Source organism: Haematobia irritans, chromosome 2 (genome assembly GCF_050003625.1).
Source record: "Haematobia irritans isolate KBUSLIRL chromosome 2, ASM5000362v1, whole genome shotgun sequence".
Taxonomy (NCBI): domain Eukaryota; kingdom Metazoa; phylum Arthropoda; class Insecta; order Diptera; family Muscidae; genus Haematobia; species Haematobia irritans.
In genome coordinates this window covers 304,786-330,104 of record NC_134398.1, presented here as the reverse complement: position 1 = coordinate 330,104, position 25,319 = coordinate 304,786, and the positions used below count along the sequence as shown (strand labels likewise).

The 25,319-nt window shown below is 35.1% G+C and overlaps 3 protein-coding genes and 1 long non-coding RNA gene across 8 annotated transcripts in view; 1 reads left to right on the top strand and 3 right to left on the bottom strand.

Annotated features, from left to right (window-relative positions):
* Positions 1 to 574: 574 nt before the first annotated feature.
* Positions 575 to 10,020, bottom strand: LOC142223163 (uncharacterized). 2 transcript variants are annotated; one of them, XM_075292999.1, is made up of 9 exons: positions 9,672 to 10,020; positions 9,404 to 9,588; positions 8,760 to 9,347; positions 6,604 to 8,688; positions 4,321 to 6,547; positions 2,011 to 3,360; positions 1,696 to 1,954; positions 1,531 to 1,622; positions 575 to 1,470 (listed from the first exon to the last, which is right to left on the bottom strand). In XM_075292999.1, the coding sequence occupies exons 1-9, from the start codon at positions 9,808 to 9,810 to the stop codon at positions 941 to 943; spliced, it is 7,455 nt and encodes a 2,484-aa protein (XP_075149114.1). In that variant the 5' UTR covers positions 9,811 to 10,020; the 3' UTR covers positions 575 to 940. The 2 variants fall into 2 exon arrangements, with proteins under 2 accessions (XP_075149114.1, XP_075149115.1); XM_075293000.1 differs by having other exon boundaries at positions 1,531 to 1,619.
* Positions 10,021 to 16,093: 6,073 nt separating this feature from the next.
* Positions 16,094 to 16,603, bottom strand: LOC142227487 (uncharacterized). Its single transcript, XR_012719859.1, has 2 exons — positions 16,365 to 16,603; positions 16,094 to 16,307 (listed from the first exon to the last, which is right to left on the bottom strand). It is a non-coding gene; the product is annotated as an uncharacterized LOC142227487 (long non-coding RNA).
* Positions 16,604 to 18,530: 1,927 nt separating this feature from the next.
* On the top strand, positions 18,531 to 20,073 carry msb1l. 2 transcript variants are annotated; one of them, XM_075292993.1, is made up of 3 exons: positions 18,531 to 18,646; positions 18,800 to 18,952; positions 19,053 to 20,073. In XM_075292993.1, the coding sequence occupies exons 2-3, from the start codon at positions 18,857 to 18,859 to the stop codon at positions 19,917 to 19,919; spliced, it is 963 nt and encodes a 320-aa protein (XP_075149108.1). In that variant the 5' UTR covers positions 18,531 to 18,646; positions 18,800 to 18,856; the 3' UTR covers positions 19,920 to 20,073. The 2 variants fall into 2 exon arrangements, with proteins under 2 accessions (XP_075149108.1, XP_075149107.1); XM_075292992.1 differs by having other exon boundaries at positions 18,544 to 18,683.
* A 3,642-nt stretch (positions 20,074 to 23,715) lies between these two features.
* LOC142223159 (uncharacterized) overlaps positions 23,716 to 25,319 on the bottom strand; it is a 106,010-nt gene continuing 104,406 nt past the window's right edge. For 2 of the 3 annotated variants that reach the window (XM_075292995.1, XM_075292994.1), the window contains one exon: positions 24,062 to 25,298. In XM_075292995.1, coding sequence (XP_075149110.1) covers positions 24,241 to 25,298 — 1,058 coding nt within the window. In that variant the 3' untranslated portion in view covers positions 24,062 to 24,240. Of the gene's footprint in view, positions 23,978 to 24,061; positions 25,299 to 25,319 lie in introns of those variants that run through there. The other variant, XM_075292997.1, reaches the window with a different exon arrangement.

Genomic DNA, 25,319 nt, shown 5'->3' with positions numbered 1-25,319 from the left:
TATGAACTGCCAAAAATTGCATTTGGCTCAGCCTTATATCTGGAGTATATATTTTATGAGAAAGAATTGATGTAAAATAGTTGATTTATATGAAGGAAAACTATTAACACAAACCTATAACAACGTTTGTTAGAAATCGAAGATTTCAAATCTAAATTCAGTTGATTTTTACCCCCTTAACTCGAACGAGCACTAGAAATAAAATAGAGGACTTCTAGTTTCGGGTAATTCGGATAAGTGGTCCTCTATCCTCTCAAGAAGTTAATTCCAATATAGGGCAAACAGGATAAAAATTAAAAAACAAATTTCAACACACCAAATTGTGGTGTTTTGAAGCTCAATAAACCAAGTGCGTTATTATCCCTATTTACCTTAAGGATTTTCATCTCATTTAGTTTACTATTAACTATAATCTTATCCATCTGGGTCGAAACTCTTTGTTAGTACCTTTCCCATTTAGCATCATAAATAATGGTTTTAAATATTTAATAAATAAAATTCCCCCAGCTTGATGATAAATTACAGTTTAACCTTAACTATTTTGCCTTAATAATTAGACCAACTCACATGTGTGTGTATTTTAATATTTTGTTTATTATAAATTCACCAATTTTCTCTAACGGCGAAGATTTCAAACAAATGGATATTATGTAATACTAGAACATAAATAGACATAATTGATGATTTTTATATAATATTCTGAATGCGCCAGACATTTCGTCCACAAAATTACGAATGATGACGAATCACTACAAGTAAAAACGGCAAAATCATATCCAATAATAATTATGAAATGCTACGGAGTGCGGTTGCGTTTGTTCGAAGTCTTACAAGCAAACATAGGAAATGAAGGTGAATCCTCAGACACCTTCTACGGTTTCCTTTTACAATAAATATATATGTATATGTACAATCAAATTTGATGGGGATGTTTTTAATGTTACGTATTGTATTCGTCCTGCTGTTGAGAGCTGAAATAGCTCACCAATCCACTGAACTCGCTGGCGTGTCCTTCACTACCAGCCCTCTGTCCACTTATTGGTGGTGGTGTTTCGCGATTTAATCTAGGAGGCGATTCAACAGCATGACGAGATCCATTACCGGGTGAACTCTGCGCTTTGGAAACAGGAGTTGTGATTACTAAGGATGGTTTTGCTGCTGTACTTCCGGAGCTATAAGCCTCCAAAGTGGTCAGTTTCTTTTTGGGTTCTGGGCTTGTCTTACATATCGAGTTTAACGTCATCTTAGAGGGGCTAGTCATGGTGTCCAATTCTTGTTTGACTACCACAGTTTTGGGAATCCTTTCAGGAGAATTCACTTCGGATGCCGCCGTAGTGGATACATTTGATGATGGTGGTGGTACGTTAGAAACAATGACAGAAGCTGGAGGTTGCTGTAATGACGTTGGCGCCCGATGTGGTGTTGTAAGCGGGGGCGGTGGTGGGTAGAATCCATAGGGGGGATAAGCACCTGAAATTAAGTTTTGCTTAGTAACGCTACAGTATTTGGTTTTTTGTTCTTGTGACGTACGTGAACCGGTTGGATACTCTGATGAGTGTATAGGTGACGGTCTATGGTGACCACGAGGTCCAAAATTGGGATTACCAAACAGAGATTGCCTGCTAATTCAACAAAAGTAAAGTTTTATAGATGCAACTATCAATTGCGAAGATTATAAACAAATCAATATTTTACCCATATAGATTCAAATGAGGAGTGGAATGTCTGCCTGTAGGAGGTCCTCCTAGGAACGGTGGCATATGATGTAAGGGTGGCCGAACGTTGGGTTGATTGCCACCTGTTGGTGCTGTAATAGGTCCAGTCCCTTTTAATGGTGGCGGTGGTCCATAAGAATGTCGGATGGCTGGGTGAGATGTTAAATGGCTTTGAACCATTGAAGGGCCTCGGTGACGTTGTGGTGGTGGAGCACGTGTTCCTGTAGTCCCATAGTATCCTAGCAATAAGAAAAAAATATTTTTGTTCCCAAAAACAACCAATCTGCATACATACCTTCTGCTCCTGTATAAATGGAAGTTGGTAGTGAAGGCATTGTTCTTGCTGGTATAGGTTGAGCTGATTGAATGGTGCTGGTTTGAGGACACCTTACAAGCGGCCCTCCTTTTATTACACTTGAAGGTGCTGATTTACTTGCGTCAGACGTTACCGCACCAGATACCGCAGCTATGGCAGCTGCAGTTTGTTGCTTCTGTAGAGTATCCCTCAATGGCGTAAACTTTTTCCGTCTACCACGCGGTTTGTTTTCGGGCTCTGTGGGTTGTTGTACTGAACTCTTATTCTGCGTTTGTAGATTAAGTTGCTGTGCAGATTTTACGACAATTGGAGATTGGCTCCTACAAACTACGGGAACAGGTGCCGACGAAGTCTGCAGTTGGATAGTGTTTGTCATTCGAGTGATGAGAGATGGTGAATATTGTCGTGGCAACGATTGGCTCAAGGGCGCAGAAAGAGCATTTAATAAATGACAACCTTGGGGAGCAGTATTTCGCGGTGCAGGTTGTCTTTGAACTATCTGCTGACCCGACGTTAAACTTTCTTGGGCTGCAAATTGGTGGCGCAAAAGCGGCGGATGCATAGTTGGCATAGGGAATCTTTTCCTCACCGGTTCTTGAAGGCCAGATGGTGATACTGTTGTAGATGCATGTAGCTGTTGAGATGGTAGAGCAGTAGGTTGTGTCGGAAAAACACTCTTCTCAATCTCTTTTGGTTTCGGTTTAGCTGGCGTACATGGTGTACGCAAAACTTCATCTGGCGGTGGAAGTTCTCTTGTCGACACTGCAACAAACTCCTCTTCATCTTCTACCATACGGGCAATGGCATCTTCATCCATATCTTCTGGGAGATCATCGGGCAAATCAGCATCGTCAAAATCATCTACATCACCAACGTCCGTGCTTAGATCATCCATATTTTCTCCGCGTCGTTGTAAATAATCTATATCGAGGACTTTGGCTTGCCTAATTACAGATAATGGTACCGTTGAAAGGGAATCTCCTCCCAGCCCTTTTGTAGGTGATTTCTTATCCTTGTCACTTTCACTTTTGATTGGTGTTAATCTTGGAGTTGCAACAAGTTTTGCTCCTTCTGCATTTTTCTCCGCAAGCATTCGCTTTATTTCTTCTTGCCTTTTTATAAATTTTTCGCGTTCTTCTGGTGGAGTATCCGGTCTTTTGACTCCAGGTTTAATGCCGCCATCGGAACTATCATCATCAAAATCTTCAATATACGCATACCTCCTTCCCCGCGTTCGTCTTGTGCTATCTTCACTGTCGGAAAGGCTTTGATCTTCGTCTGATGACTTCTTTTTCTTTCTCGTTCCAGTCTTTGACTTTGCTTTTGTAGCTTTAGAACCAAATGTAAATTTATTAATATGGTCTATATTTATATCTAATACACAAAAAAAAGTTTCCATTATAAAATATGCATATTAATAAACAATTATTTTTTTTTATCTATATCCAAAAGTAAGGACTCTCGAGAATGATTGTTTTAGTTGAGCTATAATTTCACGAGCGATTTCGTGCCATATTCTGATTGAATTAAATAAATGAAATAATAATAGTATAATAAAAATTATAAGAATGAAAATATTTTATGTCATTTAACACATATTCTTATTGAATTCAATAAAGGAAATAATATAATAATAATAATAATAAGGATGATAATATTCTAATCTGCATTGAATATGCAGAAAAATATGTATGGTAGAATTGTAAACAATTCACTATTTTTATAAAAGCTCGTTGATTAAAGAAAAATTACCTAAAAGTAAAAAAGAGATCGTCGATTCATTGACATAAAAGTAAATATATAATTTTAAAGTTCGTGTCTATCTTGAGGCTAATAGAATTTATAAGCAGCTGGCCGATGAGCTGACAACATCGGGTTAATACCTCCGCTTGTACAACAATGTACAAGGATATAGGTAACAAGAACTATATTCTATATTCTCTGCGGGTTAATTTAAAAATTAAAATTAATTTCTTAACTGACACATGAGTATATGTGCTGGATTAGATACATAATCGTTGCACGGTTTAAACGTTTCTTAGCTAACCTTCCTCTAAGGGAGCTTTAGGTCATGCTATGTGTGAAAAGCCACCGCCAAATTCTTTTTGCGTAGGTGACAACAATGCCCAATATATGGCAAACATTTGTTCAATGTTAATTGTGTGAAACGAATTACTTATCAAATTGACAAAAATACGTTTTCTTTGCTGGTGCTTAGCCACTCTTGTTCTTTACTTAAAATATGGTTTTAAGTTGAAATCAAAACAGTTATTAAAAGAATCAAATTACCTATTAAAGGTTGAGATCGTGGTTGTTTTCCTCCACCTACGCCTTCGTTATCATCGTCATTCTCGTCATCTTCTTCGGACTCACTTATATCATCGTCAGAATACTCAAGTTTCTTCGACTTGTTCACTTGCTGTTTTGATTTTTGTATTTTGGGGGGTGATACATTGGACTTCTTTGTTTTCTTTCGTTTATTAGGACGCCATGCTCCATCAGATTCATCGGTTGTTGTATCATCGCACAAATCTGCACTATCTATATTTTCTGATAGTTCGGAAAGATCGTCGTCATCCACTTCGCTTTCTGTATAATCGGTATCGTCTTTGCGCTTTTTCTTTGACTTTGGTCTCTGCACCTCTTCGTCGTCGGTTTCGTCGACAACGAATTTTCGATCTTTTCGACGCTCCCTAAAAGCTCTGCGAGCTGCTTTTCTCTGCTTCTTCTTCGATTTACCCTTGCGTTTATATACTTCCAAGCTTGAGTCACTATTGCTAGTTGCGGAAACGGACGTTTCTTCATCTTCATCATCGTCTATCGATGAGCCTTTAAAATCCTCGTCTGAGGCATCGTCGTCTTCAGATGTTATATCTAGTGTAGTAAGTTTACGTGGTTTCTTTTTGAGACTTTGTTTAGACTGAGACACTTTTCTGATTGGCTCGTCATCGCTGTCTGTGGCATTGTCTTGGTCATCTTTCTTCTTCGTAGGGGACATGTCTTCGTTTTCTTTTGTTAGTTCATTGTTTATAGTGACATCACCGGTAGCTTCACTATCTTCGATTTGTTTTTGACGAGCTTTTTCTTCTTTGTCTGCCTCTAAAATTGTTGAAATATCTTTTCCACGGCCTAAATTACCTGCACCGGCGACTTCGTCCATTTCCTTTTTAAGAGCTGAATTTATGAGGTCATCGTACTCGTTTAAACGATAGCTTACGTTTATTTGTCTTCGTTTACGGAGCTTATAAATTGGTTCATTGTCGCTTTCAGAAAAAGAAGATGATGAGGAACTTCTACTTGAAGCACTGTCGGAGTTGGAGCCATTCTGGGAATCGCTATCTGATTCCGATTTTTTTCTTCGATTACGCGTACGACGCATTGATTTTTGTCTCTTCTCATTCCGACTCCTCTTATCATTATTTTTATTTTTTGCAGAAGATCCGATTTTAGCGAATGGATTTGCCGTTTCACTATCATTTTTGCCAGATTTAGAATGAAGCGATCCATTGTTTTCGTCGCTAAATTCACTATTTGTACCATCACTTGATTCACTTGAGTTTCTACGCGATTTTTTCTGGTTTCGTTTTTCTTCTTCTTCTCGTGCTTTTGCCTCTTCTGCCAGTCGCACCTCCTCCTCTTGTTCCTTTTTCTTCCGCTCCACCATATGGTCAAACTCATTAAGTTGACTTTCGAGGGCTTTTATTAGCTCTTCTTGTTGACATGGCGGGCAGTACCAATCACCTTCCGGAATGTAAAATAAGACAGGTGAAAGACAAGAACAATGATAACCTTTGTCGCATTTATCGCATAGCAGAATCCACTCAGGGTGATCAGATTTGTTACACTTTTGGCAAGCTTCCTCTTCTTCAATCTGCTCACCATCTTCCGCATTTTCTTTTCTTACAGTGCGAGCCCTCTTCATGGGTACGACCTGTGATTCGTCTTCAATGTCGGACTCGGGTGAAAATTCGTGATCAGATTTAAAAAGTGGTGATCCTGGATCCGTATCATAGTGCGGATGCTCTTCAAATTCTTCGTCGTCGGGATCCTCTTGTTCTTCCGACCCAGATGACCAACTACCGTTCTTTCCAGGGCACTTCTTTTTCTGTGTTTTCTTCTTCAACTCCACGTCACTTTCAGCAGATTCCGAAGAAGGTTCAGTTGGCGGGGGTTCAACGGTTGGATCTAATTGTTTTTCTGCCTTTTTTTTCTTTTTTAGTTCTTGTTTCATGGTTCTTAAGGCGATTTCTTCTAGTTTTCTACGCTCTGCTTCCTCTCGAATTTTCTGCTGGGCGATTCGTCGAGATTGGCGCACTGGGGTTTCAGTATCTGTGCTCTCAATAATGTTTGTTGCGTCCACATCTTTTTGTTTACGATTTCCTTTTACACTATTTTTTGTTGGTGTGATTAGGTTTACATCCCCAAGAGGATCTAATTCTGTTTCCGTAGGTTTTACTGGTTTTGTCTTACCATCGAGTTCTTCAGATTTGATTGACGATGAACTTGGGATTTTATCCTAAACAAATATGCGTGTGAATTAATTTTTAACTATTCAAGATGATTGGAACTTACCTCATTTTTGGCAGCAACAACATTAAGTTCGTCACATTCCTTCTTGCCATCTTGCTTGCACTCCTTTAATTTATCGCCTTTTTTAAGTCCCCTGCAACGTTTTGTTTGAGACATTTCACAGTATACTACAGACATGTTTGCCCTTCTTCCAGAACGACGACCTGCTAACTCAGTGGTAGCTTCTTTTGGTCCATCTTTTATAATAAGTTTTTCATACTGATCTTTTGAATTTTTATTCGAAGATTCATTTTTGGAGTTACCTTCAAAACCTTTATTATCGTTACGCAATACTTCTTTCTTTGCCTCTGGCCCTTCTGATATGACATTGTGATCCGTTTCTTCACTGCTATGCCGCTTCCTTTGACGTTCTGGAATTACATTTTGTTTATTCGTTGTGCTGAACACACAAGAACTTTCATTTTTCTGAGATTTTTTTGGTGTATTGATGTCCTCTTTTTCACATTTGTCCTGCATTATCTGCGTAAGTAATGTTTTCTTCAGAGGTTTTGTAACAGGAGATTTTTTGGGTATGGATAATTCCTTCTTTGTGGTCACGTCTTCGAGCATAGAGTTCTTATCATTTTTTTCTTTTGCCGGAGTTTTCTTCAATTTTCTTTCAATTATTTCGTCTAATGTTGGTTTGTGTTTTGTCGATGAAGTCGTCATGTTGCTGGTGGAAGGTTTCTGTTTTGTATCAGTTTTGGATGTAATATTCGATTCATTCTTATGTTGGCCATTGGTGTTATTTGTTTTAGTAACTTGCTCGGTCTCTGGTTTCAATATCACCTTCTCGTTTAGTTTTTTAGGTGATACCAGCTTTCTTCTTCTTTGAGTATCCTCTTCCCCACTTGAAGATGTTGTTTCATCGTTGGCAGCTGCTTTCTGCGCTTCGACTTTCTTTCTTAATTCAGCATTATTTTGTTTTTGCCGAATTTTTGGCCTTTTGCCACCAATATCTACTTCACTAACATCATTTTTGCCATCTTCAGCGTTTGTATTTTCAGAATGTATGTCAATTTCGCTCTCAGATTGCAAGCGGACGTTAGTTTGTTGTTGATAAACAAATTCCTCAAGTCGGCGTTTTCTGCTCCAAGCTGTGGTAATTGATGGCCCCGTTGTGTTGTTATCAGACGTTGTAGTCTTCGTATCGCTAACCTCTCTTTTCAAGTGTTCAGAAGTAGAATTTATTTTCGTGTTGCTTTGTTTTGAATCACTGGTGACTTTGTCTTTTATTTTCGTTTGTTGATCATTTTCCTTTACATCCAATATTTTTTTATCGTCGGCTTCATCATCACTAGAAGCTTCATTCATGTTCAATTTTATTTTCGGAATCTCATCTTTATTATCTGTGTTTTTTGATATTTCTTCCGCTTCCTTTATAGTTTTCGTCTCAAGAGTAGATTCACATTTTTTCGGTGACTTTTTGATCAGGTCAGTGTCAGAAGTTATAGATGGCGTGGTGTCGGAGCCCTTGTCCAACTTTGACATGGAAACATCTTCAGGGGCCATCAGCTTTTCTCCGTCCTCTGTGTTGGGTTGTAAGTCGTCATTTTTCACATTTCCTACCATATTACTAAAACCCGATCCTTCTCCGCTTATTAAAAATACACTTTCTTCTATAGCACTACCCACTGTCGGTACGTCTTGGTCTTCAATACCAAAGTCTGCGCAGTTCCAAATATTGGCGGTGTCACAATCATTACCCGACCCTACGCCACGCACATGAAGGACAGGGTCAGATATTTCGTCTCCGACGGGCGCTTCACATGCATCTTCGTCGTCATCAAAATCCTCTATATGCTTTTCCTCATTTTCGTCCTCTTCTGCTGCAGCAGAGTCAATGTCCTCTTCTTCGACGTCTTCCTCTGTGCTTCCTTCGTCGTACTCAATATCCTCTTTTTCGTTTTCTTTTCCATTTTTATTTGTATTTTGTAACCCCCTATTTTCCGGTATGGATGGCTTCTGTTTTTTATATTCTTTACTTTCTTCATTACTCGAACCAATTTGCCTTTTTTTGCTTGCACTCTCTGGTTTATTGTACTCAGGCAATGTGTTTTTTATTTTATTTTGTGATATCAGCAAAGGCTGAAAAGTGTATAGAAAAAATCACTTGATTATGTTTCTCTTGAATATAGACAAATATCAAAAAATCATACCTCTACCAATTTAGTCTTTCCGCTTTGGGTTTCGCTCTCTTCTTCATACTCTTCTTCTATTTCTTCGAACTCTTCGTCACATTGCTCAACGTCTTTTGTTTTCTTATTCAGCTTTGCATCTTCCTCTTCAGCTAATTCCTCTTCGCCTTTGCCTACATCCTTGGTCTCATCTTTTGGGCTCCGGCTATTAACAATTTTAATACTTAATTTTGGAACTTTCTGTTTGTCGTCTTCATTCTCATCTTCATGAGATTGAACATCTTTAATAGCTTTAGCTTCCAAACTATTACTGCTACTGGTGTCTTCGTCAACCACTCCGATGTCATTGGAAGGCAAAACTACTTCGTTTCCCCGAAGCCTCTCAATTAAATTTACAAATTCGTCGCGATTTGTTGCAACCACTTGCCATATCTCTTCGTCCAAATGCTCCTGATATATACGAAGATTGCAGTCATTGTCTTGTGTAAACCAATAGGCATGGCCCAATCGGTCTCGACCTATTGGTTCTGATCTAAGGGAATCAGCACTTTGGGCTAATATTTTAGCTCTAAACTTTGCGTTCCTTTCAAATTGGCTCTCGAGTAGTTCCTACAACATACAAATCAATTTTCATAGTCTTTTATTCCTATAGGTGTCATATTTACCCGTAATATTCGTAATTTTACTTTTATACTAGCATTTTTGTATCCAAAACGCTCGATCTCCCAAGCATCTTGAGCGGAATAGCAAAAACAAAATTTACTCAAAGCTGATTCCCAACTTTTCTCGTGCACTGTCTTTCTCGTTTTTCGCATAAGTTTAATGTGCATATCTTTCAAAGGCGGTGCGACTGTAAAAAATTACAAATGTTTTAAGTGCCAAAAAATGCTGCACTATATTAAATACTAGCTTCCTACTTTGTTAGGTACATACCCTCGTCTGTTTTTGTGAGCCACTCCTGAAGCTGTTTGAAGTTGGGCAAGTTCACGCCAACATCCGCACCGAATTTCTGTAGAAATGAACATATTACAGCAAAATTGGGATCATTGGAGCAACTTGCAAAACTAGCCATAGCCCTTTTTAAATGTTAAAAAAATATTAGTTGTCGGATATAAATTTCATATAATTCTGCGACAAAAGAAAGTCCTTTATTTCTTATTTTACTGATTCCTGCAGTAATTTTTTTCACATGATTCTTAAAACATTCACCACAACTTATAGGAAAGAATTCTTTATTTCTTTTTCTTTATGACTTCGAGTAGTTCATATGTACAGAAAGCGTATTTTAATAAATATGACATCTATCGAAATATTTTTTACAGCACTAAGGAACCGAATTTCTTAAGGGCACCTTACACGGTCTGATAAGCCATACGACACAACACGTTGCGGCGATAAATGTAGTATAATGCGTGCTACAGACTATAAGTTTTTCCGGACGAAATATCTGTGTTTGTAAAGAATTTTACAGTATGTCCAATCGATACGACAATTCGTTGATGACTAAAAAATCGGTAAATGTGTTATCGGTCCCATAAACATGCAGCAGTATCGATTATGCCTTTGGACTTAACTTATAATGTGGGCAATGCTCTAAACGTCTGTTTTTCGAAATAATAAGAAATAATTTATTTAATAAAACTATTTGTGGGGATTTATAACGCAAACACGGATCATATTTTTGTTCCGAAAATATACAAAGGAGTAGCAGATCAATTGCCCAAGGTAAAAAAATGTTAATTTTGAAATAGCAAGCAGCAACCACCAACTTAATTACATAAAGCTCACTATTAAATGGCGCTCCATGTTACCTGAATAAATACCGCTTTCTATGTGCGAAATAATAGTTTCTATAAAATTTTTTCGCAAGAATGAACATAGTACCGGCCAACAAATGGAAACAATTTCGCTAGTTTTTCGCATTTTTTAGTTTTGTATGGAGTTTCAACGCGAAACCCGAACAGAGTACCGGCCTTTACAAGTGGCAAGTTACATGTTGCAGCGTATCAGCCGTTTGTTTATTCTCGATGGAGGCAGCGTGTCTGTAAAAATATCTGAAAAAACAATCACTTTATTCCATTTGGAAAGTCGGAAATTGTTCACCATATACCCTTCACAATTTTAAACGTTATAACTATGTTTTCAGCACTTTATTTTCGTTTTTATTTAAACAAATTATATTAAGATAGTTGCGCTTGTCGTTTCACAAAATATAAAATTGCTCTTCTAACAGTAGTGATGGCAAAATACGTTCATGTACATTTAGTACTTTTTTAGTACTTCACAGTTGGCGATTGTTGTAGTGACATTTACGAGTCTGTGCTAGCCATGAGGATGAAATGGAACTTTGAAATGCTGGCAGGGTGGTTGAACTTTGAAATGTCGGTAAGCCACCATTATTTTTCATCGGCCAGCTTCTTAATGTTTCTATGAATGTAGAATGTAGATTTTAGATTTTTGCAAACAGATTTGTGTTTACTCTACCAACATTTTTTGAATGTGGCGGCACTTCTGAGAATCCTCACCACGTCGAAAACAGCCGTATACGATATCCAAAACTCGTCGCAAAAGTGCCGTCATTGTTGAGAAGTATTACCATGCCAAGTTACTACAAAAAAGTATCGCATGAGTTCAATTATTAGGTGCCTTTTTTAATAAATTTAGAACGACGCCAATAAGAGCCCCTTCAAAATATCAGAAAAAGTGAATTTTAAGGTAGTTCTAAAAGAATCATTGTGGTCAAGTAAACACAATTTATTATATGTTAATTCTCTATGGAGGCAGCGAGTCTGGAAAAATATTTGAAAAACTATCACTTTATTCTATTTGGAAAGTCAAAAATTTTTCACCAATATACCTTTCACAATTTTAAGCGAAAAAACTATGTTTTCAGCACTTCATTATCGTTTTTAATTAAATAAATTATAAGAAGCTAGTTGCGCTTGCGCTCACAATATATAAAATGGATCTTGTAACAATAGTGATGGCAAAATACTTTCATGTACATTTCATACGCTTCCCCTATCACAGTTGGCGATTGTTGCAGTGTCACTTATGCGCTTTACAGATTATCAGTTATTCCGGACGGAATGTCGGTGGTTGTAAAGAATCTTACAGTGTGTCGGTCCGATACGACTTGTCGGCGATGACAAAATAATCGGTAAATGTGTTATCGATCCATAAACATGCAGCAGTATCGATTATGCCTTCGGACTTAACTTATAATGTGCACAATATATGGGATCTCAATAAACACAAACGTTTGAAAAATGCTAAAATTCAACAATTTTTCAAACATTTTTTCAAAGGATTAGGGTAAGATTCAAGTTGAGAAATTGTTGAGAAAATCGCGTTCTCAACAAAAAACAGACATTACCCTCAACAGTGAAATTCAACACATTAGCAATAATTTCTCAAGTGTTATCCTCAAATTGAAATGCATCGCTACTCAATAATTTGTCAAACAATTTTCGATGCGAGTAAAGGCCGGTACTCTGTTCGGTTTTCGCGTTGAAACTCCATACAAAATTAAGAAATGCGAAAAACTAGCGAAATTTTTCCATTTGTGGTACTTTGTTTTTTCGTGTTGAAAAACTGACGTTTATAGCATGGCGCCATTTGCAACGTGAATTAAGAAATAATTTATTTATTAAAACTATTTGTGTGGGTTTATAACACAAACACGGATTATATTTTTGTTCCGAAACTATACAAAGGATCAAAGGAGCAGCAGATCAATTGCCCAAGGAAAATAAAATGTTAATTTTGTAATAACAAACAGCAATCACCAACTTAATTCAATATCGCTCCCTGTAAAATAGCGCTCCAAGTTACCTAAATAAACACCGCTTTCTATGTGCGAAATAATGGTTTCTATAAAAATTTTTCGCAAGAATGAACATAGTACCGGCCTTAAAATTCAAAATTAACATCGTTGCAAATACTTTTCAGCCTAAATTTGTATGAATGATATCCTCACTTCAAATTGAAAGTCAAAGCCCAAATTCTATGAATTTTGTATAATTTATTCATGTTCATCTAAATAAAATATATAATAATACACTACACTACATAATACACTACAATACCAATTGATAAATAATAATCTTATTAAACATATCAACAAATAAGAACAAAAAAAAAACAAACAACAAAACTTTAAATATCTTTAACATTATTAGTAAACACTTTTGCATTGATCATTCGATTTCCTTCCTGTTGGTGTCATAAAACAGCATTAAAATTTATTAACATGCTGGCAATTTGAAATTAGGAACGTACTGGACCGCGTGTTAGAATTGATTTCCAGCAGAAGGAATTCACAATATATCCATTTTAAACTGATAATAGCATATGAATTAAACTGACGATGTGATGCACATTTTCATCCAGAAGTTGTTGATTTCAACAATTTGTTGTTTTTAACAATTTTAATTGGTTGCACTTGTAATGTTTCTGGAAACTTTTTCTTGTCGATATGCCACTCATTTTTCATTGGTCAGCTTCTTAATGTTTGCAAGAATGTAGCATCCAAAGATTTTAGTTTTCTGCAAAGAGATTTAAATTCAGCCTCTTCTTCAATGTGTTGATTTAATTTTTCATATTGACGTACCAATTATTATAAACTATTTGAAGCTATTCCAGTTAATTGTCCACCATTTTTTCATCTGTCAGCTTTTTAATGTTTTCAAGAAGGTAGAATCCATAATTTTAGTTTTCTGCAAAGACCCTGCCAACATTTTTTGAATTTGGGGACTCTTTTGAGAATCCCCACTACGTCGAAAACAATCATATACGACATCAAAAACACGTCGGAAAAGCGCCGTCACTATTGAGAAGTTGTACCACGCCAAGTTACTACAAAAATGTTTCGCATGAGTGCAATTATTAGGTGCCTTTATAGATCAATTTAGAACGACGCCAATAAGGGACCCTCCAAACAATCAGAAAAAGTGCATTTTAAGATAGTTGTAAAAGAATCATTGTGGTCGAGTAAAACACGTTTGTTTAGGTATTTATTAATTTGATTAAACATTTACAAATTCTTAAAAATATAACATTTATACCACTATCACATTACATTTAACATAATTTTTGGCATTAATGATGATGTTGAGTTACGAGTAGCGAGTTACATGTTGCTGCGTCTATCAACCAGTGTTTTTATTCCATGGAGGCAGCGTGTCTGTAAAATATCTGAAAAACAATCAGTTTATTCCATTTGGAAAATCACCAAATTGTTCACCAATATACCTTTCACAATTTTAAGCGTATAATCTATGTTTTCAGAACTTTATTTTCGTTTTTATTTAATTAAAATATAACAAGCTGGTTGCGCTTGGCGTTTCACAAAAAAATGGCTTTTTTAACAGTAGGGATGGCAAATTACTTGCATGTACTTTTTGATGTACCTTTTCATGATGGTTGAAGTGACATTTACGAGTCTGTGGTAACGATGAAGTTGAAATGGAACTTTGAAATGCTGGCAGGGGAGATATACATTTAGTGATTTCTTTAAAGTTTTATTTCATTTTTTATTTTCACTTACCTATTTTTATAAACTATTTAGTTATTTGTCTAAAATTTTCCATTTTTTTTATTTCTTGCAATTGACCACGAACTTCGTTGCACAAATAAGTATTGAAAACCACATGGTTTTTTCGTTGCATTTTACGGTAGTGTTTTGTCAAAGTTTTCTCATATTATCTTCAACACCTTTTCAAAGATTTCGTCAACATTTTGGCAAATTGGAAGTAATTCGCAAACAATTTGAAGATGTATTGAAGATGAGCTATTTCAAGTCAAGTTGAATTTATGTTGAAAATTATATTTACCCTCAAACTGAAAAGTTGTTGTATTTGAAAAACGCTTATCCTGTGTTTATTGGGATATGTTCGACACGAGCACTGTCGTCCGGAATAACTTATACTCTGTAAAGCGCTTTAAAGACTATCAGTTATTCCGGACGGAATGTCGGTGTTTGTAAAGAATCTTACAGTGTGTCGGATCGCTACGACTTGTCGGCGATGACTAAATAATTGGTAAATGTGTTATCGATCCCATAAACATGCAGCAGTATCGATTATGCCTTCGGACTTAACTTATAATGTGCACAATATATGGGATATGTTCGACACGAGCACTGTCGTCCGGAATAACTGATAGTCTGTAAAGCGCATTACCAATTATTATAAACTATTTGAAGCAGTTCCAGTCAATTGTCTAACTTTTTTCATCATACAGCTTTTTAATGTTTTCAAGAACGTAGAATCCATAATTTTAGTTTTCTGCAAAGACATATACATTTAGTGACTTTTTTAAAGTTTTATTTCATTTTTTATTTTCACTTTCTTATTATTATAAACTATTTGGAGTAAATTCAGTTATTTGTCTAAAATTTTCCAATTTTTTTATTTCTTCCAATTGACCATGAACTTCGGTGCACAAATAAGTATTGAAAACTACATGGTTTTTTCGTTGCATTTTAGAGAGTGTTTTGTCAAAGTTTTCCCATATTATCTTCAAAACTTTTTCAAAGATTTCATCAACATTTTGGCAAATTGGAAGTAATTCACAAACAATTTGAAGGTGTATTGAAGATGAGCTGTTTCAAGTCAAGTTGAATTTATGTTGAAAATTATATTTACCCTCAAACTGAAAAGTTGTTGCATTTGAAAAACGCTCATCCTGTTTTTGTTGGGTTGCTACTGTTACAAGTATACAACATCATTCTTTTATTAATGCAAAAATTATAAGAATTTATAAATGTTTAATCAAATTAATAAACATCTAAACAATCGTGTTTTACTTCACCACAATGATTCTTTTACAACTATAGGGCTGTTTTCTTTTTGCACTGGATACCCTAAGCAGTCACAGCCTAAAAGAAAACAGAGTACTCGTTTATCCAAGACATCTGCCAAAAATTTGCAACACTGTCATCAGCTGTTTAAAAATAATCACAGAAAAGTGAAATCTTACATTTTGAATCTATGAAATGTTCAAATAGTTATAGATATGTACTAATGCGATTATTTATGACACTGTATCACTTTGCAATTCATGTTATTTGATAAATTAGTCACAATAAATTGCTATTACCCTGCCAACATTTTTTGAATTTGGGGACTCTTTTGAGAATCCCCATTACGTCGAAAACAATCATATACGACATCAAAAACTCGTCGGAAAAGCGCCGTCACTATTGAGAAGTTGTACCACGCCAAGTTACTACAAAAATGTTTCGCATGAGTGCAATTATTAGGTGCCTTTATAGATCAATTTAGAACGACGCCAATAAGGGACTCTCCAAACCATCAGAAAAATTGCATTTTAAGATAGTTGTAAAAGAATCATTGTGGTCGAGTAAAACACGTTTGTTTAGATATTTATTAATTTGATTAAACATTTACTAATTCTTAAAAATATAACATTTATACCACTATCACATTACATTTAACATAATTTTTGGCATTAATGATGATGTTGAGTTACAAGTAGCGAGTTACATGTTGCTGCGTCTATCAACCAGTGTTTTTATTCCATGGAGGCAGCGTGTCTGTAAAATATCTGAAAAACAATCACTTTATTCCATTTGGAAAATCACCAAATTGTTCACCAATATACCTTTCACAATTTTAAGCGTATAATCTATGTTTTCAGAACTTTATTTTCGTTTTTATTTAATTAAAATATAACAAGCTGGTTGCGCTTGGCGTTTCACAAAAAAAATGGCTTTTTTAACAGTAGGGATGGCAAATTACTTGCATGTACTTTTTGATGTACCTTTTCATGATGGTTGAAGTGACATTTACGAGTCTGTGGTAACGATGAGGTTGAAATGGAACTTTGAAATGCTGGCAGGGTATGAATCTAAAAAGCGTCACTTTATCAAATTGCAATCTGGCAACACCGACGCCACTTGCACTGATGAGATGTCCTGGATAGAACACCAGTGCATGGCTGAACAAGAAGGTTAAATCATGGGCCCATATGATTACAATTTTTTATTTCGATAAAATTTTAAGATGTCAAAATCATATGTTTATGGTGATTGCAGCTCTCCAAATGACACTGCATAGCAAATGCATCTCAAACAAAATCGCGCATTCATAGCTGGAGAATTGTTCAAAGATGACTTGAGTATCTTGATAACATATTCCAGACCCAAAATACCACGAAGATCCATTTGACTGGCTTCCATTCTTAACTTTGGTTGGTATTATAGTCTTACTTGTCTCATATCGGCGTTCCTCGGATGAATTATCCACTCCACAATCACTCATAGGTGACACAATTAAATTTGAACCTTTATTTTTCTCTGGATTTTAATTATTTTTTCAGGACAATTGAAAGAATAAGTAATTGCCACTTCCCTGTCAACATTTTTTGAATTTGGGGGCGCTTCTGAGAATCCCCAGTACGTTGAAAACAATCATATACGATATCAAAAACTCGTCGGAAAAGCGCCGTCACTATTGAGAAGTTGTACCACGCCAAGTTACTACAAAAAGGTTTCGCATGAGTGCAATTATTAGGTGCCTTTATAGATCAATTTAGAACGACGCCAATAAGAGACCCTCCAAACAATCAGAAAAAGCACATTTTAAGATAGTGGTAAAAGAATCATTGTGGTCGAGTAAAACACGTTTGTTTAGATATTTAATAATTTGATTAATTATTTACAAATTCTTAAAAATATAACATTTATACCACTATCACATCACATTTAACATAATTTTTTGCATTAATGATGAGGTAGAGTTACAAGTAGCGAGTTACATGTTGCAGCGTCTATCAGCCAGTGTTTTTATTCGATGGAGGCAGCGTGTCTGTAAAATATTTGAAAAACAATCACTTTATTCCATTTGGAAAATCAAAAATTGTTCACCAATATACCTTTCACAATTTTAAGCGTAAAATCTATGTTTTCAGAACTTTATTTTCGTTTTTATTTAAATAAAATATAACAAGCTGGTTGCGCTTGGCGTTTCACAAAAAATAAAATGGCTTTTGTAAAAGTAGTGATGGCAAAATAGATGTATGAAGTACATTTTGTACTTTATGATATGCTGCCCCCCATCACAGTAGGATGGTTGTAGTGACATTTACGAGTCTGTGGTAGCGATGAAGATGAAATGGAACTTTGAAATGCTGGCAGGGTTATACCAATTCCATACGATTCTTTTATCAGCTGATTTTGACTTCTTAAAATTGTAAACAATATATTGAAATTTGTTGTTTTTGTTATCGTGATTCAACCTCCTTATTCAGCCATGCACCAGTGCAACGATGTTCTGGATAGCCCAATGTTCTGGAATGCTGCATCCAGTGCTAAAAGAAAACAGTCCTTATCTTAACATGCACTTTTTCTGATAGTTTGAAGGGGCTCTTATTGATATCGTTCTAAATTTATCTAAAAAGACACCTAATAATTGCACTCATGCGATACTTTTTTGTAGTAACTTGGCGTGGTACAAATTCTCAATAGTGACGGCACTTTTGTGAGATGTTTTGGATATTGTATACGATATCCATACGAAGCGCCGTCAAATTCAAAAAATGTTGGCAGGGCCCCTAAACCTAAAGATTTGTGGGCCGCAACCAGAAAAAATCAAATTTGTTTTGATTTTGTGCCAACCCGTTCGTGTCGCCGCAACGTGTTGTGTTGTAGGATTTATGCGAACGTGTAAGGTCCCCTTAAAGTACGTAAGTACGTGCCTAAAAATACGTTTTATTTAGACTGAATAAAACCGAGAAATACAAGCTCTTCGAGAGAGCTATATGATCAATGAACATAGCTCTGCCTTCTTGAAGGCGTCAATAATTTGAACCATTGAGATTTTCCATTTTCCCCATCTTCCTCATCCATTGCTTTTGAATTGAACCGCTTTTTGTCGATTCGAAAAGTTTGTTTAAATTTGTATTTATTTTGTTTGTTTGTTCGTATGTATATAACATAAACTTCAATCTTCAGTTATATTTAGTTATTATGATTACATCACTTCCATTTTAAATAGATTTAATATATATATTACTTGTTTGTTCACCCCGCACAATAGAATAATAGCGTCTAACATTAAAGTACGGTGGTTGCAGAACACGAATTCTGGATAGGAATGGGAACTAAACCGAGCAAAACGCAATTCGAAAAGACTGATAATATCGTAGCTATGGATCCTCGTTCACCCGGTGGTTGCAGAACACCAATTCTGGTAAATATTTATTTAGTGTCAAATATTGTGTTAAACTAAAATTGATGATATACATACATATTTAACAGACCATTTGTGAAACCAATTTATATTTTTCCAGGTGCCAATCGCACAAGACCAAACACACCAATATCCAAATGCACTGGAAGGTTTACGCAAACGCTTCCTGAAGGGTTTCACTTATAACATTAATGATCCGAGGTCGCCAAGTCTTAATTTGAATAGGACACCACTTATGTTTGAGGACTCGAGACAATTGAATTTGGATGATACATTCGCTAACCTATTTGCCGGCCCAAATTTGCCTTGCGACGATATTGATATGAGCGAAGATGTTAAACCAGTTGAAAACGAAACACCAATAGTGCCTCCAATGTCTCCGCAACAGAAAATTGACCCTCGGTCGCCATCGATAGGAATAGAACGTACTCCAATAATTTTCAACGATGATGATGGAAGCGACGATAATCTTCTTGAAAATATTCTATCCACTTTATCTTTAAATTTAAATGAGAGTACTAACAGCACTAGTATTGTTTCCATAAGTTCTCCAGATTTGCATGCACCTTTTACTGAAAAGGAAGACTTCACACGCAGACCGACCAACAGGTCTTTAGAGCGTGTTCGATTTGGCAAGAAGGCACCTTCTAAAGGATTGCACAGAAAACAGAAACGTATTTTACGCCAACGGATTTACGAAGATTCGGAAAACCAACCTGTTACTCCTCATACCAAATCAATCAATGCCAATATAAACTCACCGAGGAACACGAGGACTCCATTAAGTTGCATTAGGAATAGTTCTCAGGCGAGATCACGTTCGGTGGAAAACACTGTCCAATCAATTCAATCAAAGGCCCGGTTAACTCTAATGAGTTTCGACGACACACTAAATCCAAAGGAAAATCCAAATGTCTGTAATATAAATGCAGTTGTTGATAAATCTCCCAACGCCCTAGTGCTCTGAATTATGATGATTATTCATATGATTTTAGCGTTAGTTTAACTTTTAATAGTCATATTTTCTACAACATCAGTTCCAATAATATTTCTACTTTATTATTTTATACTTACATACATATATTGAATCAATAAAAACGAGGTCATCTTGAAAATGTAAATCTTATTTCTCAAAATTTTTGAAATCGGTTTAATTTGACAGTGACCGTGGAAGCGTGCCTTAGATTCATACCATAAAGGGATGTATTGGTGGAACAATTTACGACTGATTTTACTTGAAACAACTTCAGTATATGTTTTCCCTTGTTTCAGCAGACAACGCATTACCATTAATAGATTTCGTCCCAAAAATAAAATAATTGATTTTTCATTGCTTTTAATACATATACATCTTTATTATATGTCTATGACATGTTATTGGTAGTATGAAATATGGCGCAATTGTTATTAATAATAAAATAATTTATTTATAAATATGGTAAGTCGCTATAACTAGGGAGTTCCAATAGCCAATATAACAAAAGAGAACACAAGTAAAATAATAAGACATATGTACACGAACATGGCACTTCTGTACCTTTCCCGCATAAGAAATAGTTGCACAAAATTTGTTAAATATATCTATATCCCACACATGCAAAATTGATTTCTCTGTGCATAGAGAATTTTAACATATGAGATTATCACATTGCATTAACCTAAGTGAGTAATAATCAACATCTGCAAGTATTTAATAACAGACCTGGTTCTGACTTGTATGAGTCTAGATCTTCAAATGCATTTTATATAAGATATTTTCTACGAGTTTTCCTAAACATTCCGAGTATCGCACAATATACGGGCTGGCTTATATCGCATGGGATAATTAATAATATTTTATTTTAATTGCGAAATACATATACAAATTTCCCGATCAGTTTTGCGGGAAGTTTCTTATATGTTCACTACCCAGTAAAAATAGCTTCCAAAAGTGGTTTGTGATCTGGTATTTGTACATTGGAAGTTCATCTGAGTGGAGAAACTTAACAACTGAAAAGCGTACTTTTTCATCAATTTCACTCTTTATGACCTAGTATTAGTCTAAATTTGGATCATCTCCATCGATGAAATAGATTTGTGAAAGTACTTCATTTTTGAATACTTTTAATTTTTTCAGATGTTATGCATAGGAAGTTAATTTGGGTAGCATATTTGAACTGTTGAAAAAATATATAATTTCATCAATTTCACTTTTTATTTTCATAAAGGTAGTTTTTTTTACAATTTATTTTCTATCTAATTTTACAATTTTAAAATCTGTTTTCGTGAGTTAAAAGTTCTTTGGCAATATTAATTTAGAACACTTAGCCACTAACGCCATCGAGCATAATGTATCAAAAAGTCAACTCGAATGTTTATGATATAAACGTAATATGGCACCAAGGCGGTCTATTTTTTCCTTTATAATTAAGAGAACACCAATTATATTGTTAGTGTTGCTTTCTTACGACACTTAATTTCCTATGATATAATTTTTCGATGAAAACTGAAAATAACTTCACAGGATGTGGAGAAAATCGAATAAAACACCCAGCAACAAAAACAGTCACTTATTTGTTGGCTAAACCTACGGCCCAAAACATAATTTTTCCATTCCGATTTAATTGTACCAACAGCACATAGTATGAGCGTTAAAAGTGTGTCGACATCCATAAACATTTTGCTTCTCGTAAGATTATTGAAAAAAAAAAAAAAAAATAAAACATACGTATATAGGTTTTACTCAACCGTATGACAATAGAAGTGAAAAAACAAGTTTGCAAGTTCCTTTCTTAAAACCATTTGTATAAAAAAATTAACATTTTACGCGTCGTGAGTCAACACTTGGATTTCAACTAATTTATTATAGACTCGTTTGGCGTTATATTTAATTTTTTTTTATTCATTCAGAGCATGTAATTCTAGGCTTAGTTTCACCGCTACTTTTGCGCCAAGTAATTCTAAGCCGTTTCAGCTTATTTACTTTCGAAATGTACGGTTTCTTCCGAGGACGGCGGCCATGTAAACCACTTTACGGTACTTGCGCTTATGGACTTCTCTTTACAATTATTAATCGAGCTTTATGGACAGATTTAGATTAAGAAACATGATTAAATTAATCATGTTCCTTAATCTAAATCTATCCATAAAGCTCGATTAATAATTGTAAAATTAGATATAATGCATTTGGACGTTAATTGCCTGTTTCGGTATCAGGCTAACATGAAATATAAGTTTTCGAATTTATCTACGATTTTGTTTATAGTTGCGTGTTGTCTTCCAACAATTTTCGGAAATTTCGAGGAACCGCCAGGGAGCATATACTCAAAGCTATCAAAATGCACTTTTGCCAGCGTTGAAACATGGATACTTATATAGGCGTGCATATGATTGTATCGTTTACTTTACAGTAACTTGATCATACTCAACCCTATTTTATCTTCTTTTTCTAATTGTAATATCTAAAAATCGTCTGTAATGATATTAGGAAATCATAAAAATAAAAGAAAAATTTTTGAAAATGCATCTGAACATCCACAAATATGTCCAATAATACATAACTACATAATATTCCCAGATTTAAACCAAAAAAAAATGTCATGGAATGTCCTTGGTGGTGTACATGAGATTCAAGCCGACATTGGCAAGTTAGAGTCTTGAATATTCAGAACGGTTGGGACTTAGCGAGCTTAAATATAAAACTTGACATTGCGTACTGGTTGCATGTAACCGGTGACCGATTAGTTCTGAAGCTCAAAAGTGCCATGTTTACGGTATATTCGTATGCATAAACAACTGTTTACATATATATATTGTCTAAACATATAGTACATACATACATAGATAGATACAATTCAAAGCAACCCTAGTGTAATAACTCTGTAGTCTGTTGAACGGTTACAGTAATTATTATTTATTTTTTTATTTACTTATATCTAACCTACATATTTATGTCATGGTGATGGTGGGTAGTTATGTCTATTTTGGTTTGATGGTTTGAAAATGTACTACGTAGTATGATGAAAATGTACTACGTAGTATGATGATACTACTTCGATGAGGGAGTGAGGAGATTTGGTCTTGACCTAATGCAATACATATTCCAAATAAAAAGAGACAGCAAAATCATATGTACCGGCGGCGTGAGGTAATGGTGGCGGTGATTGTGGGAGTTTAAATTGGACTATCGGGCTATCTACCTAATAACCAGATCATCGCTTCATGCGCTTATTATTAAACTTCTTAATCTAAAACTGGATGAACAGGTTCATTCATTTGTCTAATCTATATTAGTATATACTCAACACACACATATACATAGAGATATTAATATATATATATATATATATATATATATATATATATATATATATATATATATATATATATATATATATATATATATATATATATATATATATATATATATATATATATATATATATATATATATATATATATATATATATATATATATATATATATATATATATACATATATATATATATATATATATATATATATATATATATATATATATATATATATATATATATATATATATATATATATATATATATATATATATATATATATATATATATATATATATATATATATATATATATATATATATATATATATATATATATATATATATATATATATATATATATATATATATATATATATATATATATATATATATATATATATATATATATATATATATATATATATATATATATATATATATATATATATATATATGTGTGTGTGTGTGTGTGTGTGTGTATAGTAACAGCCTAGGTAAAAATTCACTATTTTGAATAACATTGCCTCCCGATATACAATATATAGGGTGTATGTTTTTATTAAAACATACACGTCAATAGAAAGGCCCTTTTTACTGTTTCCTTTTCGAGGGTACGACTGCTATTGAGAATGCAGCAAGCGGTTCCAAGTGAAAGTTATAGAACAATGTGATTTGACGGTGTTCTTAGTTACGCATGTAACATATTATGACCGTAGGAGTTGTGAACATCCTAGAAATAGTTTGAGAAAATATAGTGTTATCTATACATTGAAAGCTTGTTGTGTCCACAAATATTTCATGCAGAGTCCATAGATTAAATAGCGACGAGTAGCAATAGTATATTTTACTGATGGAATTGGTACATCTGTCTAAAACTTTCGTATTGGCCTAGAGCGACATGTATCTGCAATGAGTAATGTATGGGTTTGTACGAAATGAATGTATGGGTGTGAACGTAATGAAATTCGAAACGATAGTAAAAATGAGAACAGCTCATTGACCAAGTTTAGCAGGACTCAATAGAAGTTCTGGTTCATATTTGCTTAGAGCGGTTGAAGATGATGGAACGGTAAACGACGTGGAACCTACCAGGCTGTTGGGCGATAACGTAGACGAGCTGCCGGAATATGTGGAAGATACCATGGATGATGTTGGAAATTTTAGATTTGTTGTACATGGAGGCTGCTCATAACCTGTGTTATGAGAGCTCGGCACTGTGGTTCCTATTGGCAATTCATCGGGCACTTGTCCAGGTATTGACTGTGACTGATTAATCGATGAACTTCTCTCTGTAGTAGGCATGAGCGAAGGAGCTGTAGACGGTTGCACCGGAAGTGGACTCGATGTGATCGACCTTTGCAGGCAAGTTGTGGGAGCTGAAGAAGGTAAGGCATACGACGATGTCGATGCGGTGAGCATTGACAATGGCATTGCAAGAGGACCTCGTATTAGACTCTCCGTTCGATCCGAATTGCCGCGATTTGACATAGAAGCCGCTAGAGCAGCGGCATAGGTGGTGGCGGTATCCGAAGAGTTAATACTTGCACTCGTATGTCTTGTGTTGGCTGTTAAATTGGGAGCGTGCACTGGAGGTATTAGACTACTGTCGGATGTGACAAGTTGTATTGACTCCGTCTGGTTCCTCTCATTCGAGTTCATTCTGGTTACCTTAGTATTTGTTATATTCAAAGGCGGGCGCATTTCTTTATCCAAATTTGGATTTCTAACAAATATTAAAGATGTTTCCATTTGCTGACAACTCGATTCGTCATATGAAGATATTGATTCAGGTCCACTAATTAACTGTGAAACTGCTAAGTTTTTCTGTTGTACTGAAACACGTTGGCGAGACAATTTGTTATTGAAACCACTTACTGCAGACACCGGACTCGCACTGTTATCATCCTGATTGGTGGGTGTAGTTTTATAAACGGCAGTACTCTTAACATTAGCATCTCTCTCATCGGTAGTCGCACATTTTCCTTGTGTGTCTGACTCACGGGGTGTTGTTGCTAAATTAGTGACCGCCTTCTCACTTATCTCAAGTTTATCTGGAAAGAAAAGTTTAATTT

Coding starts and splice junctions, on each gene's coding strand:
- LOC142223163 (XM_075292999.1), bottom strand. CDS start 9,810: ATGGCTAGTTTTGCAAGTTGCTCCAATGATCCCAATTTTGCTGTAATA. Junction 8,689..8,759: donor GAAAGACTAAATTGGTAGAG/GTATGATTTTTT, acceptor TACACTTTTCAG/CCTTTGCTGATATCACAAAA. Junction 1,623..1,695: donor CCTCATTTGAATCTATATGG/GTAAAATATTGA, acceptor TTGTTGAATTAG/CAGGCAATCTCTGTTTGGTA.
- msb1l (XM_075292993.1), top strand. CDS start 18,857: ATGGGAACTAAACCGAGCAAAACGCAATTCGAAAAGACTGATAATATC. Junction 18,953..19,052: donor GTTGCAGAACACCAATTCTG/GTAAATATTTAT, acceptor ATATTTTTCCAG/GTGCCAATCGCACAAGACCA.